The 12,482-nt window shown below is 51.6% G+C and overlaps 1 protein-coding gene across 1 annotated transcript in view; it reads right to left on the bottom strand.

Moving 5' to 3' along the window:
* SNTB2 (syntrophin beta 2) overlaps nt 1-12,482 on the bottom strand; it is a 31,679-nt gene that overhangs the window by 7,343 nt on the left and 11,854 nt on the right. Inside the window, exons 2-3 of the mRNA XM_081922656.1 lie at nt 7,191-7,404; nt 1,220-1,430 (exon numbers count right to left, since the gene is read on the bottom strand). Of these exons, the coding sequence (XP_081778782.1) occupies nt 1,220-1,430; nt 7,191-7,404 (425 nt within the window). The remainder of the gene's footprint in view (nt 1-1,219; nt 1,431-7,190; nt 7,405-12,482) is intronic.

Genomic DNA, 12,482 nt, shown 5'->3' with positions numbered 1-12,482 from the left:
GCCATGCCTGGTTGGACAGGAAGCTGGGGCTGTTGCTGCTTCTACCTAGGTGCGGGAATCCAGCCCTATAGAAAGGCTAGATCCCAAGATGCTGACAGCAGATTCCTTCTGCAGGGTTCAAGGCAGCAGTGGAAATAATGGGAAGGATGAAAGCTACCACAAACACCCTCCACCCTGCAACATGCACAACAATAACTTGAAGGACATGATTCTGCGCATGCAAAACACATTTAAAGCTCCATCTGCAGTAAAAGAAGAGTGTGTTGTTGTGGCATCAGATTATCCAAGCAACTGCTTACTTTGTTGACTGAAGGTGGTGGATGCGAGCACAAAAACTGAGGGCTGGGGTGGCTCAAAACCAAGAGGAAGACCCAAAAGGGAAGCCATGCTAACTTGTTGCAGCAAAACACCTAGGGTCTAGTGACACCTTAAAACAGCTTTCCCCAGCCTGGTGACTTCCAGATAGTTAGGGTGACAACTCCCATCAGCCCCAGCCAGCAGGGCCATATGACCCAGGGTCTGATGGGAGGTGGAGCCCAAAATGGACATGCATGAGAGCCACCAAGTCAGCAAAGGTTGTCCCAGAGGGTCTGAGGGGCCAGGGCAGCGCTGGGTCCACCTACTCTGCAAAGGGCAGAGACAGACGGGTCCCCCCCCACCCGCTCTCCTCCCCCATGGGTTAACAAGCCTAAGTGGGGAAACAAGGCAGCAGAAACAGACTAGAGCAAGGTGTGCAAATGTAGCAATACTGAGACAAAGTGCCCAGCGCACAGCAGCTCCCAGACTCCTTTCAGCCTTGAAATGATACATCCAACATCGTGAAAATAGAACAAGGATTTTCCCACCAACGGCAGAGCCTCTTCCGCGCACCCCACCCTCCACCCGATGTATTTGTCAAGATCACTGCAGGAGGAAGCTCAGCCAAGGACTTCTGTGTTGGGCTGGGCAGAGAGGAGAAGACTGTTCTCCACTCACAAGCACCATGGGCAGGAGGAGGTACCAGATATTACACGTCCCCTCTCCGGTCACCAGCTGACATCTCTCCTAAAAGGTGGGAGGGAAGCAAGATAGGTCGGCCACCATGAGACCATGATGCTGAACTAGATGGGTCACTGGCCTGATCCAGCATACTCTTCTTAAGGCCATGAATAACGTCCCACCGCAATCCCAAAGAGCTTTTGAACCTCCACTGCACAGAGCTTCCAGTCTCCTGGCCCACCTGTTCCGCCAACCACGCGATGTGCTTGACCTCCTTGCTGCTCCCTGGCGTGTTGCTGGCGGCCAGCATGGCGTTGAGCTCGGCCAGGACTTGCGGGAGGAGAGCCATGATGTTGGTGTGGATGGCCATGAACCAGGAGTGCGCCGTGGCCGTGTCCTTGCAGCGGAGGATCAGGGTGTTCCGGCTGTCAGGCGAGTGCAACTCTATCAACCTGCGCAGGGAAGGAAGGAAGGAAGGGCAGGATGAACTTAGTGGGGAGGCTGCCAGAAGAAATGGTCTGGACTGCCAAGCGCCAGCAGGAATCTGACTTCTACCAAATGCCACCACTGGTCCATCTATCTCAGTACCACTTATGCTGGTAGTAGCAATGGTCTTCCAGGGTTTCAGGACAGGGAGTCCTTCCTTCTCAGCCCTGCCTGGAGATGCCAGGGATTGAATCTGCGACCTCCTGTATGCACAGCACAAGCTCTGCCACTGATCTCTAGCTCCTTCCCCAAAGAGGACCCATGCTCACAGGAGAGCTGAGCAATTGGAGTGAGCACAGAATCAATGGTTAAGTAATCAAGGGGCCAAATGCAGCCCTCTAGGCCTCTGCAGCTGGCTCTCAAAACCCTCCCCTGGCCAGGCCTCTCATTGGCCCTTCTTCACTGCATCCTCAAGAGCACTTGCTTGGCCAGAAATGTGTCCTTGAACCATGGGGATACCTCTTTCTTGCCCAGAGCTAGATAGGGGTGTGCATGTGTGTGCGTGCAGAAATGAGCCTACTACAAAAAAGCAACACTCGCTTTTCTTGCTCTCCCCACGTCTGCCTCTGGTTTTGCCCACCACTGCCAATTGGTCCTCAGAAGGTTGCTCACGAGGGAATGCGGCCCTTGCGCTAAAAAGGGTTCCCTACTCCTGAGTTAGTCTTTCTCCCACTTTTATTAGGAAAAGGGGCTGCAACGCATTTGCTCATGATTTCTAAAGGGGGTCTAAAGCAACAGTCCCAGTTAGGAGGCGGCAGCAGTAAGGCCTCAGCTCCCAGTCCTGCAGGGGGCAGAATTAGGTGGAGCGTGGCCTTGAGCACTCTGCTGGCTCTTCTTGAGGGCAACGATCGTGCCCAGGCCCATCCCTGGCTACACTCACAAATACCACCAAAGAGCATGGGTGCCTGGCATCCAGCCTGCCCTCCCCCACCAGAAAGTGACAGCAACCTTGCTGCTTGCTCTACCCACCTCTTGGCAGATGGGGAAGCTGCAGCCAGAGCCTTTAATGGCAGCCTCCACCCTCCAGCAGACCCACCTCTTGGCAGCTAAAGCTAAATGGAGAAGGCAGGAATTCATGAGCTGGGTTTATTCACTTAACTGCTGCTTCCTTCTTCCCCCAGCATTTGGTGTTCTGGGGCATTGGAGCTGTATAAAAGCCTTCTGCATGGGCTACTTCTCCCTGAATGAGTGGCTGCTGCTGGGCTATGTAATTGATTTTACACTTTGTACACAAATAGGAGGAGGTGATAGCTTGTCTGACCCGATGGGACTTGCGGCAACCTGCAAAGAGAACTCTGTTCACTCCTCCCTCTGGCCAGGTAAGCTCCAAAGGAGAAGCTACTTTTGGCTCAGGCTGCAGAACATGCTTCTCGCAAACAGTTGCTTCTGGGTCACTGCCTGCCTCCCCCACTCTGAACATAGGAGGGATTTTGACTGGACCAAACCATCTCCCAGAGTCACTGCTTAGGGAAAAAATGAAGTGCGAAACACACAAGAAAAAGGCGACAAGACATGGCAAAGTCCACTTTCCCTGCATGGCCTCCAGAGATGTATCAGCTGCTGCATACTTCTCAATCTGCCAAGGGAAGGTGTTAAGACAGCACTGCAGCACTTTGAGGAGGAACATGCTACAAGGCGGGCAGTTAGAGGGACTTAATCCCAGCCACGTGGTCCAACTGCCACTATGGATCCATCAAGCATTATGACTGCCCAAGGAAAGCCAAACACTGCATCCATGTGGCAAGTGAAATTTTTGCACTTCCATTAGGGGAATTTAGGATGTGCCACCTGAAATGCATGACGAACAGCAGGAATCAAGGAGCAAAAATGGTCAAAACCGTTTGGGGGAATTTGTACTATCTAGGAGCCAAAAGCCTAGCATCAACCTTCTTCAACCTATTAAGAGATCTGAAAAGCCAAACTGGGAATGCTGCAAAATCACTGGCAAAGGCTGCAGCTGCTTCTCCAGCCCAGTTGGAGGCCCTGGCCTGCTTCCCCCATCCTCCTGTCAAGCTAACCTCCTGGGGAAACAGATTTTGCTTGCTGCACCCCAGCTCCACCCACAATAATTTCACTCCTGTTTGGGCTGATTGGATAAGGGCAAACACAGCAGAAAGGTAAACTCTTCCCCTGGGATTATTTTGCTAATCCGCCAACAAGGTTGCAAAAGACTCTCTCTGCTCTCTGAGCGATCTCTCCAGACCAAGTGGGGGGCAGGGAAGATGAGAGGGGCATTCTAGATGGTTCAAGATAATTGACTCTCCCCCCCCCCCCCAAGGAAGAATAGCCACCCTTCACAACAGGAACAGTTGGCAGCTTGTGCGACAGGGATGCAATTGAGTGCTTTCATTTATAAGCAACAAACATTTTGCCTTTCAAGTGAAGACCAAAGGTGTGCAGTTAGAAAGGCAGGTAAAGCCCCAGTCAGGCACCAGAGAGGAGCTGAGTAGGACTTGCCACAACCAGGGACTTGGGCTGCAGCCCCCAACTCTGCCTCCCTACCTGTCACACACACCATAGCTGACCGAAGCAGAGGATTCTGCATTGCATATTCATTCTGAAATGAATCACTGATTCAGCTCACAGAATCCAGCCCTTTTTTGGTGCAGAAAACGCAACCTTGCCTCTGCAGCCTTGCAGTTTCAACTGCTTCGCTGTGCACACCTCTAGAGGAGTGAAGATCAGGGTAGGGAAGCTACAGAGGCAATGGGAAAACAAACTCCCCCAGCAGCCAGCACAGCCAGTGGTCAGGGATGATGGGAGCACCAGCCCACCAGCACTAGGAGGAAGGTCACAGACTCTCTCTAGCCCTGAGCTTAAAGGAGCCATCCTGACTGCCCTCCACTGCTCTTGCAGTGCTCTCCGACCCTGAAGGCATCATCGCCTTCTTACAGTCAGCGTTACAGGGCTGTCATCCACTGGAAAGATCTGGAGCAAGTAAGGCCCATGCCGTGAGAGTGTCAGGGACAAGCTTCACTTAGAGGCTCTGAATCAAGATGGCTTTTTGTACCCCCAGGGAACATGCAAGCAGCCTGGAGTCTGCAGTGTGTCTGGCTGCTTTGCAAGGAAGTCTTTTATTGGAATCGGAGTGTCTTGGCTGCTTTCTCGAGGCAGTGAGAGTGTGGAAAGCTGCCCACGTACAGCCCAGGCTCAAGAGCTGACAGGAAGTGACTTGCCCAGGTGGTAGCAGCTGATGCCAAACAGAAAATGTCAAGGGAAGGAAGAATCTGCCATGCAGGTAGGCTCTACAAGCTGCAACCTGCCTACTTTCAAAGCACTTGACCTCAACCATGAAGCAGCAAAGGAGGGCTGTTTCCACAAGAAAGCATTTGTGGAAACCAAGCTCTGGACATCTGCCTCTTTCCATCTCCCCTGCACTCAAACACTGCATATCTTTGCTTTTGGGACAATCAGTGAGCTGGTTTTCTGGGCTCTCCTTGCTCATGGCTTGGCTAGGCTACAACTCGCCATTGCCCCGCCATAACATGGCCCTGGTGGCTGGGGCTGCTAGTCCAACAACACCTGGAGGGTACCAGGCTGAAAATGGCTGCTACACACACCAATTAAGAACCAATTCTGCGGAGTCCGAGCATTAAGCTGCAGTAAGGCAGTATATAAATGCAACAAATGAACAAATCGCTTTTATGCTAAATATTGTTTTATTCTCTTCTTGGATTCTTTGGACAGCTATGAATGTCCTCCTGGACTAAAGAGTGTGGGATGAAGCACATGCTCAGCTAGGTATGAGAAGTCTTCAGGCTTGCGGGATCTATTTTGGATTTTGCAAGGATCCCAAGGCTCACCAGTGACAGCCAGGTGTAAAACAGTGGCAGCAATGGATGGGATGGCGGAGGGAGACATAGTCAGGAAAAGGGGGGCCCACTGGGGCTATACCCATGCTTTGCTTTTTGCTGTCTGTACCAGAGCTCAGCTCACAGCCCTTTCAGGCACAAAAACAACAACCCATTCCTGGTTTCCCTCCCCCCCCCAACTTTTCAGCCTCTCTTTGTTTTAACAGCCTAGTTTACAGGAGGAAAAGTCTTTTTGCTGCTGTTTCTTACCCCCCTTTTTTAACATTCCCCACTCTACTTCAAGTCATCCAGAGATCCTGACCCTCCTGTTCTGTCTCCAAATAAAAACAAGAACCTTCCGGTGAGAGACTGGGGGAGGAGGGGAAAGAGAAACAGCAGCCTTGCAAGGGCGGAGGTGGTGGGGTGGGGGGAGGACATTATCTGTCTGCCTGGGTCTGCCCTGAGCAGGGCTTTCTTTGCCACTCGGAAGAGGACCTTCCGTCAGTCAGCGGGCCGTTGCCTAGCGCTGCAGAAAAGGGTGCAAAGGCAACCTGGAAGGCAGCCAGGCCCCAGACCGCAAGCGGAGCAGGGAGGGGGAAGCTGCGCAGCGTGGAGGTCCCTGGCAAGCCGCCCAAAGACCAGGAGTTTCCTGCAAAGGGCACTTGCAATTAGTTGGGTGAATGAATCAGGAGCCTGCGGTCTCCTCTTTGCGGCCTGCCTTGCCCTCCCCTTCCCCCTCCGCTGCTGCAAGAGCTGCCCCAGCCAGCTGAAACTCAACACCCAGCAAAGGAACGTGAGGATGAACCGACACTTCCTCTATGGCCTGCCTGTGTGTGTGTGTGTGTGTGTGTGTGTGTGTGTTTGTGTGTGTGTGTGTGTGTGAGAGAGAGAGAGAGAGAGAGAGAGAGAGAGAGAGAGAGAGAGAGAGAGAGAGACTCCAGTCCAACTTTCATCTCCCCTCCATGGAAGGAAGCCAACGTGCGGATTAGATTTGCATCCTGTCTACGCCCAAAGCAAACATATCCTGAACTTCCAGCAGGGACAGGTCGGGACAACTTGCAATAAATAATACGACTGGCCTCTTGAGCTTAGGACCCCTCCAGGCCTCACAGCTCTGTGTCCCGCTCCTGCCACCACAAAAGCAACCAGCAAGAGGCATCCAGGAAACCCACAAGAAGGGCATGATGGCAACTGCCAGTCAGAGGCATGCCCCCTTTGAACAGCGAGGGGTCCTCTCCAGGCAAATAGCCACCGACTGAGCCATCTGCCCAGTGAAGTCATTGCAGACCTTCGCTACAAATGAGGAACAGAGCTGGGATGTGGAATTAGCAGGCTGCCCTTCCCCTCAGTCCCCCTCTGTGGTGGGGCCTCCTGGGCTGTGAAGCTTTCCCAATTATCACTAGCTCTCCTGCCTGTCCCCAGTGGGGACAGGATCGCTCGACTGCGAAGGGGTGCAGCTTTTCCTCTGCCACTGTGGCGCTAGGGATAAGCTGCGTCAGTCCAAGTTCTTCTTCTTGGCCACATAGGGGCGTCTCCTCTATGGAAATCTGGCAGCCCAACCTAGAGGCCCCCACCCTGTCCCTTGACTCCTACGCATAGCCCTCCTTGCTTGTAAAACAGAAACCAGAATACTCAACATTTCTGGAAATCTGCATAATCCATCCTGAGCAGCACAGCACACTTGTTTTTCTTGGCAAAAAGAGCAGCGAGCACTCAGCCTTGCTCATTATTCTCAGGGTATGGCTGTGGTGCTGGGCAGTGTGGGATATTAGGAAAACCAGGCCTGGGAAGCCATGAGCGTCTGGGTCTCCCTCCAACTCATGCCACTGGCTCTCCGTGAAACCAAAACGAAAAGGAAAAACAAAACTTCAGCACCACCATTGCAATTTGAGACGCCTCCCCTCCTCCTCCTCCTCCTCTTTCATCTGGGCTCACCTGTTCTCCAGATCCGGCATGCACAGGTTCCTTGCAGCGTAGCACATCTTCAAAGGGATCACCTTACGGTCCTTGGCAGCGCCATGGTGCTTTGGGGAGCCAGAATCCTCGCTGCCGCTAAGGCTGGGCGACTGCGGAGCGACCCCATCCCAAGGCAAATCCGACACCAGCGACGGCTTCTTGATATAAGGGCTGGCTTCCCGCATATACTTCACTAGGAGCAAACAAACAAAAGATCCAGAGGCAAAGTGGAGGAGTCCCTACAGCAGCAATGTTGAGCATCATCCATAAAATGCACGTGGGTCAAAGAGGGAGAAACAGCAGCCCAGCAGCCCACAGTCATGGGATGCCCTTCTACCACCTGGCCTGTTGATGGGGCTCAGCTCTTGCTGGCTGGCCGGGGCCTTTTCAGCAGCTCATTTCCTTTTACTGTTTTGTCTACAGGCTCCTTGGGAAAAGCGGCAAACACGTTTATTCCACAGGAAAAGGTGTACAGATGGAATAGGATGAGTCACAGGAAAGCTCTCCTCCAACTGCCAACACAGAGGGGATGGGAACAGCTTGTCTCTGGCCCAACAAAGGTCAGAGCTCTCCAAACTCTGAAGGGCTCAGGCAGGCAAAGAGCTGGGAAGCTCAAGCATGGATGAGGACTAGCAAAAAGGAGAAACAGGTGGAAGATGCCTCCGCTCTGGAATAATTTATTTCTTAGATTTATTATAACCCCAGCTATCCTGCAAGAAGCTGAGAGTGGCACGTACAGGGATGGGGCTACCCCACGCCCCCTTTATCCCAGCAGCTTATGAGATGGGCTTAGCTGGAGGTGTGTGACTGGCCTAAGGTCGCCCAGTTCCGTCCTCCCATCCACTGTGTTCAGCACTCTGCCCACTACAGCACGCTTGCTTGCACGAGATTCTTAGGCAGAGGAAGGATCTAGCAATATCAGCTAATCAATCTTTTGGTTAAGTTCTCAGATCAGCCATTACAATACCATCAAACACATATAATTTTACAGTTTACAGGCAAAAGACTTTATCTAGCAATATCTGAACAGCCAGGAAGTTGCAAGCAACACACAAAGTAGGTGCCCTGGCAAGGGATTGTTACCCAAGTCAGTATTTTATTTTATTTTATTTATTTATGTATTATCCCCACCTTTCCTCCATGAAGCTCAAGGTGGCATACGGGGTTCTTCCCCCTTCCCATTTTATCTCCTACAACAGGCATAGGCAAACTCCGGCCCTCCAGATGTTTGGGACTACAATTCCCATCATCCCTGACCACTAGTCCTGTTAGCTAGGGATGATGGGAATTGTAGTCCCAAACATCTGGAGGGCCAGAGTTTGCTTATGCCTGCCCTACAACAACCCTATGAAGCAGGTTAGGTCAAGCAACAGCAATTGGCCCAGTGTCACCCAAAGAGTTTCACAGGTGAGTGGGAACCTGAGCCCTGGTCTCCAAGGTCCAAAACTCTAATCACTACACAACATTGGCTCTCTAAGAGATTTACTTGGCCCGTATGAAGATCAATCCTGCAACCTTGGCATTATTAGCAGCATGTTCTAACCAACTGAACTAACTAAGCACTAAGAATCTACACGGAACATATTCTCACACTACTGAGAAGTTTCCTGTGCTTTATGTTTAATGCAAAAGTCGATTAGGGCTGTGCAACATTCCTGGGGGAGGCCTGCCTACTTCAGGACCCCTCCTAAACCCACTGAAGAACCAGCCAGATGCAAAAGACTAACACAGCACTTGAATTTCCCTAGAAACAAATCTGAATACCAAATTGTCTGCTGCTTTCCAGAACACCTGGAGTGTCTGAGATGTTCCCTTCTTGTGCTAATCATTTCTGAGCATCAGCATTGCCCCCCCATGCAGACTTATACCTGCTTCTTGAAGGTGACAGGTAAGATGGGTTTGTGCTAGGTATAAGGACCGCATGCAGTGCTCTCACCAGGGGAGGCACGCTGCAGGGATGAGAGCTCTGCCCTTTTGCTTTCAGGAGCAGATTACAGCAAAAAGGCTTTGGGTTTCTAATCCCTGCTTGCAAGAACGTGCCCTTTCCTCAGTAACAAGGCCAGGATCTCCTAGCCCTAAGAAGCAAAGCTAGAAGCTGCAGCAAGACTCAGCAGGTGTGTGCCAGAGAGACAGCTGATGTTTTTAGACAGGGGTGGCGGCAAAGTCTGGCTTTCTCCACCAAGTGCACACCCAGACCACCCCACTACAAAAATGGGCTCAAATGGTCTCTCTCTCTTTCATGCCGTGCATAGTTCTGTCCAGTGAGATTTAGCAGCACGATACGCTGAGGCAACCACTTTCCACTGAGTGGGGGAGTGGGGGGGGGGAGTTACAGCTTCCACACCGGAAATTCAAAGTGAAGTTCAACACTGGCCATGAGTCATCTGCTAAGAAGGAAATGCAATACAGCTGACTGGTGGGGCTCTTGCAAACTATCTGCCTGCTTGCCAAAGGAAGGAGGCAGCAGCACAGGGTATCAACCGGTAAAAGCAGAGCCCTTGAAAAGCCACCATCCTCTCAGCAGTGGGCATCCTACTCAGGGCTCAACCTTGGTCAGCTCTGTAAGGCATCCTCATTCTCCCAACTTGGTGCCCTCCTGGTGTTTTGGACTACAATTCCCATCAGCCCTAGCCAACGTAGCCAAAGGATGCTGGGGCTGAGAGTCCAAAACATCTGGAAGGCACCAGGTTGGAAAAGGCTGCCCTACAGCATCGCTGCCATTAGGATCAGACACTGCCAGCTGCCTTTTCTGTGCAGGACGTTGTCTCTGGAGCAGCTGGTTCTATGTCCTGCTTCAGCAGGACTGAGAAACCATAGAACCACAGAATTGTAGAGTTGGAAGGGACCACGAGTGTCATCAGGTCCAACTTCCTGGAATGAAGGATGTGGAGCTCAAATGCACCATCCTGAAATTAAGAGTCTCACGGTCTACTAACTGATCTATCTCAGGAATCAGGAACACACACCCCCAAGAGCTTGAAACACGAGATCCTGTTTTATGTTAAAGAAGTTAAAATGAAGAGAGCATCTTCTACCAACAGTAGGCAAGAGCAACAGAGAGCAATGCCTGGCCTCTCTTCCACCCACAATTTCCTTCAGTACTGAACCATCCATTCACACTACCGCTGATGTGCTGGAACAAAACCTGTCCAGGCCACCAGGCTATACTGCAAGGGAAGAAGCCATTTTGGTGGAGCTGATTCCAACCATTCATCCCAAAGTCAAAACATGGGCCACTCGCCACAGCCACAAGGTTTTCAGCAGCTGGTTCCCAGAAACCACTAATTCTCTATTACAGTACAATGTGATTACACACTCTGGACAAGTTCTGCTTGTATTCGTGCTCTTTTCAACTTAGGAATTTGCCTAATACACCAGGAGGTGGCAAGATTTAGGGTGGTATTCAATTATGTCTTGCTCAGAGTAGACACACTGAAATTAAGCAGCTTGAATTAGCCATGTCTAGTAACTTCAATGGGTCTATGAGGAGTGTTGGCATGCCACCCCCATCCCCAGCAATGCCACTTGCTCCATTTGGCAGAAATTCTTTGGGTCTCCAGCCACTGGAGACTTGGGGAGCTGAACCCAGGACATCCCACCATTGAGCTGCAGCCTGGCTTCTGGTACAAGAGCCGACTGCATTCCCTTCTGAAACTGCAAGGGATCCACTGTGCCCCATCCAAGTACACAGGCCAGATCCCCCAACTCACCTACACCATTGTGCATGTGAGGCTGACATGAAGAGCCCCCCAAATCCCACTTCTTTGATTACAACTCCCATCACCCCAGGTCAGCCAGCACAGCATAGTGGTACCTCGTGTCATATACCGTCCTCCTTACAAATGCTGCAGGTTACGCGCTCTGCTAACTTGGAAGCAGATGCCCCTTGTTGCGACCTTTGCCCCGGGATGCAAGCGGAAGTTGCGCTCCGCCGGCGCAGCAGCTGTGGGAGGTGCCATTAGAGAAAGCGCGCCTCATGTTACGAGCCGTTTCCTGTTACGAACAGAGCTCCAGAACGGATTAAGTCCGTAACACGAGGTACCACTGTACAGAAAACTGGGGACACACACTTCTCTTGAGGATCACAGCATATCATCCTAACAGAGTGCCCTGCAAAGTTATTTCATGGACACTTTATGGTGCCTCGACTTTTCAGCATCACAACTGAAAGTCACTCTGATGTGGAGAGAAGCACAGGGTATCCCAGCAGGATCTGCTTGTGTACTCTGGGGCAGCAGGTGTTGTCCAACACTGTCCTCCTCAACAACCGCGCTGGCAAGACACCTGTCAAGAGAAAGCAGCACAGCAGACTCTGGTGGGAGGAAGGGAAAGCAACCTGCTTATGTTCTAGGGCAGCCTTTGCCAACCTGGTGCCCTCCAGATGTTTTGGACTGCTGCTGCCATCTGCCACAGCCAACAGGTTGGCAAAGACTGCTCTAGAAAGTGGAGCACCCCACCCCACCCATGTCATTCACTCTCTACTCCTGTCCTGTTAGGGCTGGTTAGTTAGTTAGTTAGTTAGTTAGTTAGTTAGTTAGTTAGTTAAATTTACATCCCGCCTTATATCTGGTCTCAGGGCGGTTCAGCTCACATTGCTGGAAGGACAGGAAAGGAAGTGAATGAAGCAGGGTCAACACTCTGGGGCTCTCTTTGCAGTCACTGCAGGATGCCTGATCAAAGATTTACTGGCTAAACTTCTCCAGGAGCAGCAGAGAAAACAAAAGCTTCTTTCCAAGGCCAGAGGATGGACAACAGAAAAACAATCCTCAGGCAGGCAGGCATTTAGCTCTCACAAATTAGTCAATATTCACTTTAATATATGAGAGCTTGTTGCTGTCTTTCGTGGCTTTTCTGGAAAGGAACTCTCTCCCCTATCTCCATGATGGCTAGAGGGAACCTAGAATGGGCCCCGCACAGGAATAGAGGTCCACACACCATACTCTGTTTGCAAAAACAATGTCATTAAATCAGCCTCTCCCAACTGGTGCCCTCCAGAAGATTTGGATGACAACTCCCATCAGGCCCATTTAGCACAGCATGACCATGGTACCTGGGGCTGATGGGAGTTGTAGTCCATAACATTAGAAGGGTGCCAGTTTGGGGGAGATTGCCAGTGGCGTAGCGTGGGGGGTGCAGGGGGGGCCGGCCGCACCGGGCGCAACATCTGGGGGGTAGGGTTAGGAGGCGCAAATCCACGGGTTAGGCGGCGCAAATCCACGGGTTAGGGCGCGCAAATTACTTGCCTTGCCCCGGGTGCTGACAACCCATGCT

This window comes from Podarcis melisellensis, assembly GCF_964234715.1.
Source record: "Podarcis melisellensis genome assembly, chromosome: 8".
Classification (NCBI taxonomy): domain Eukaryota; kingdom Metazoa; phylum Chordata; class Lepidosauria; order Squamata; family Lacertidae; genus Podarcis; species Podarcis melisellensis.
Note: the sequence above shows the minus strand (reverse complement) of the source record. Positions and strands in the feature narration are given on the sequence as shown.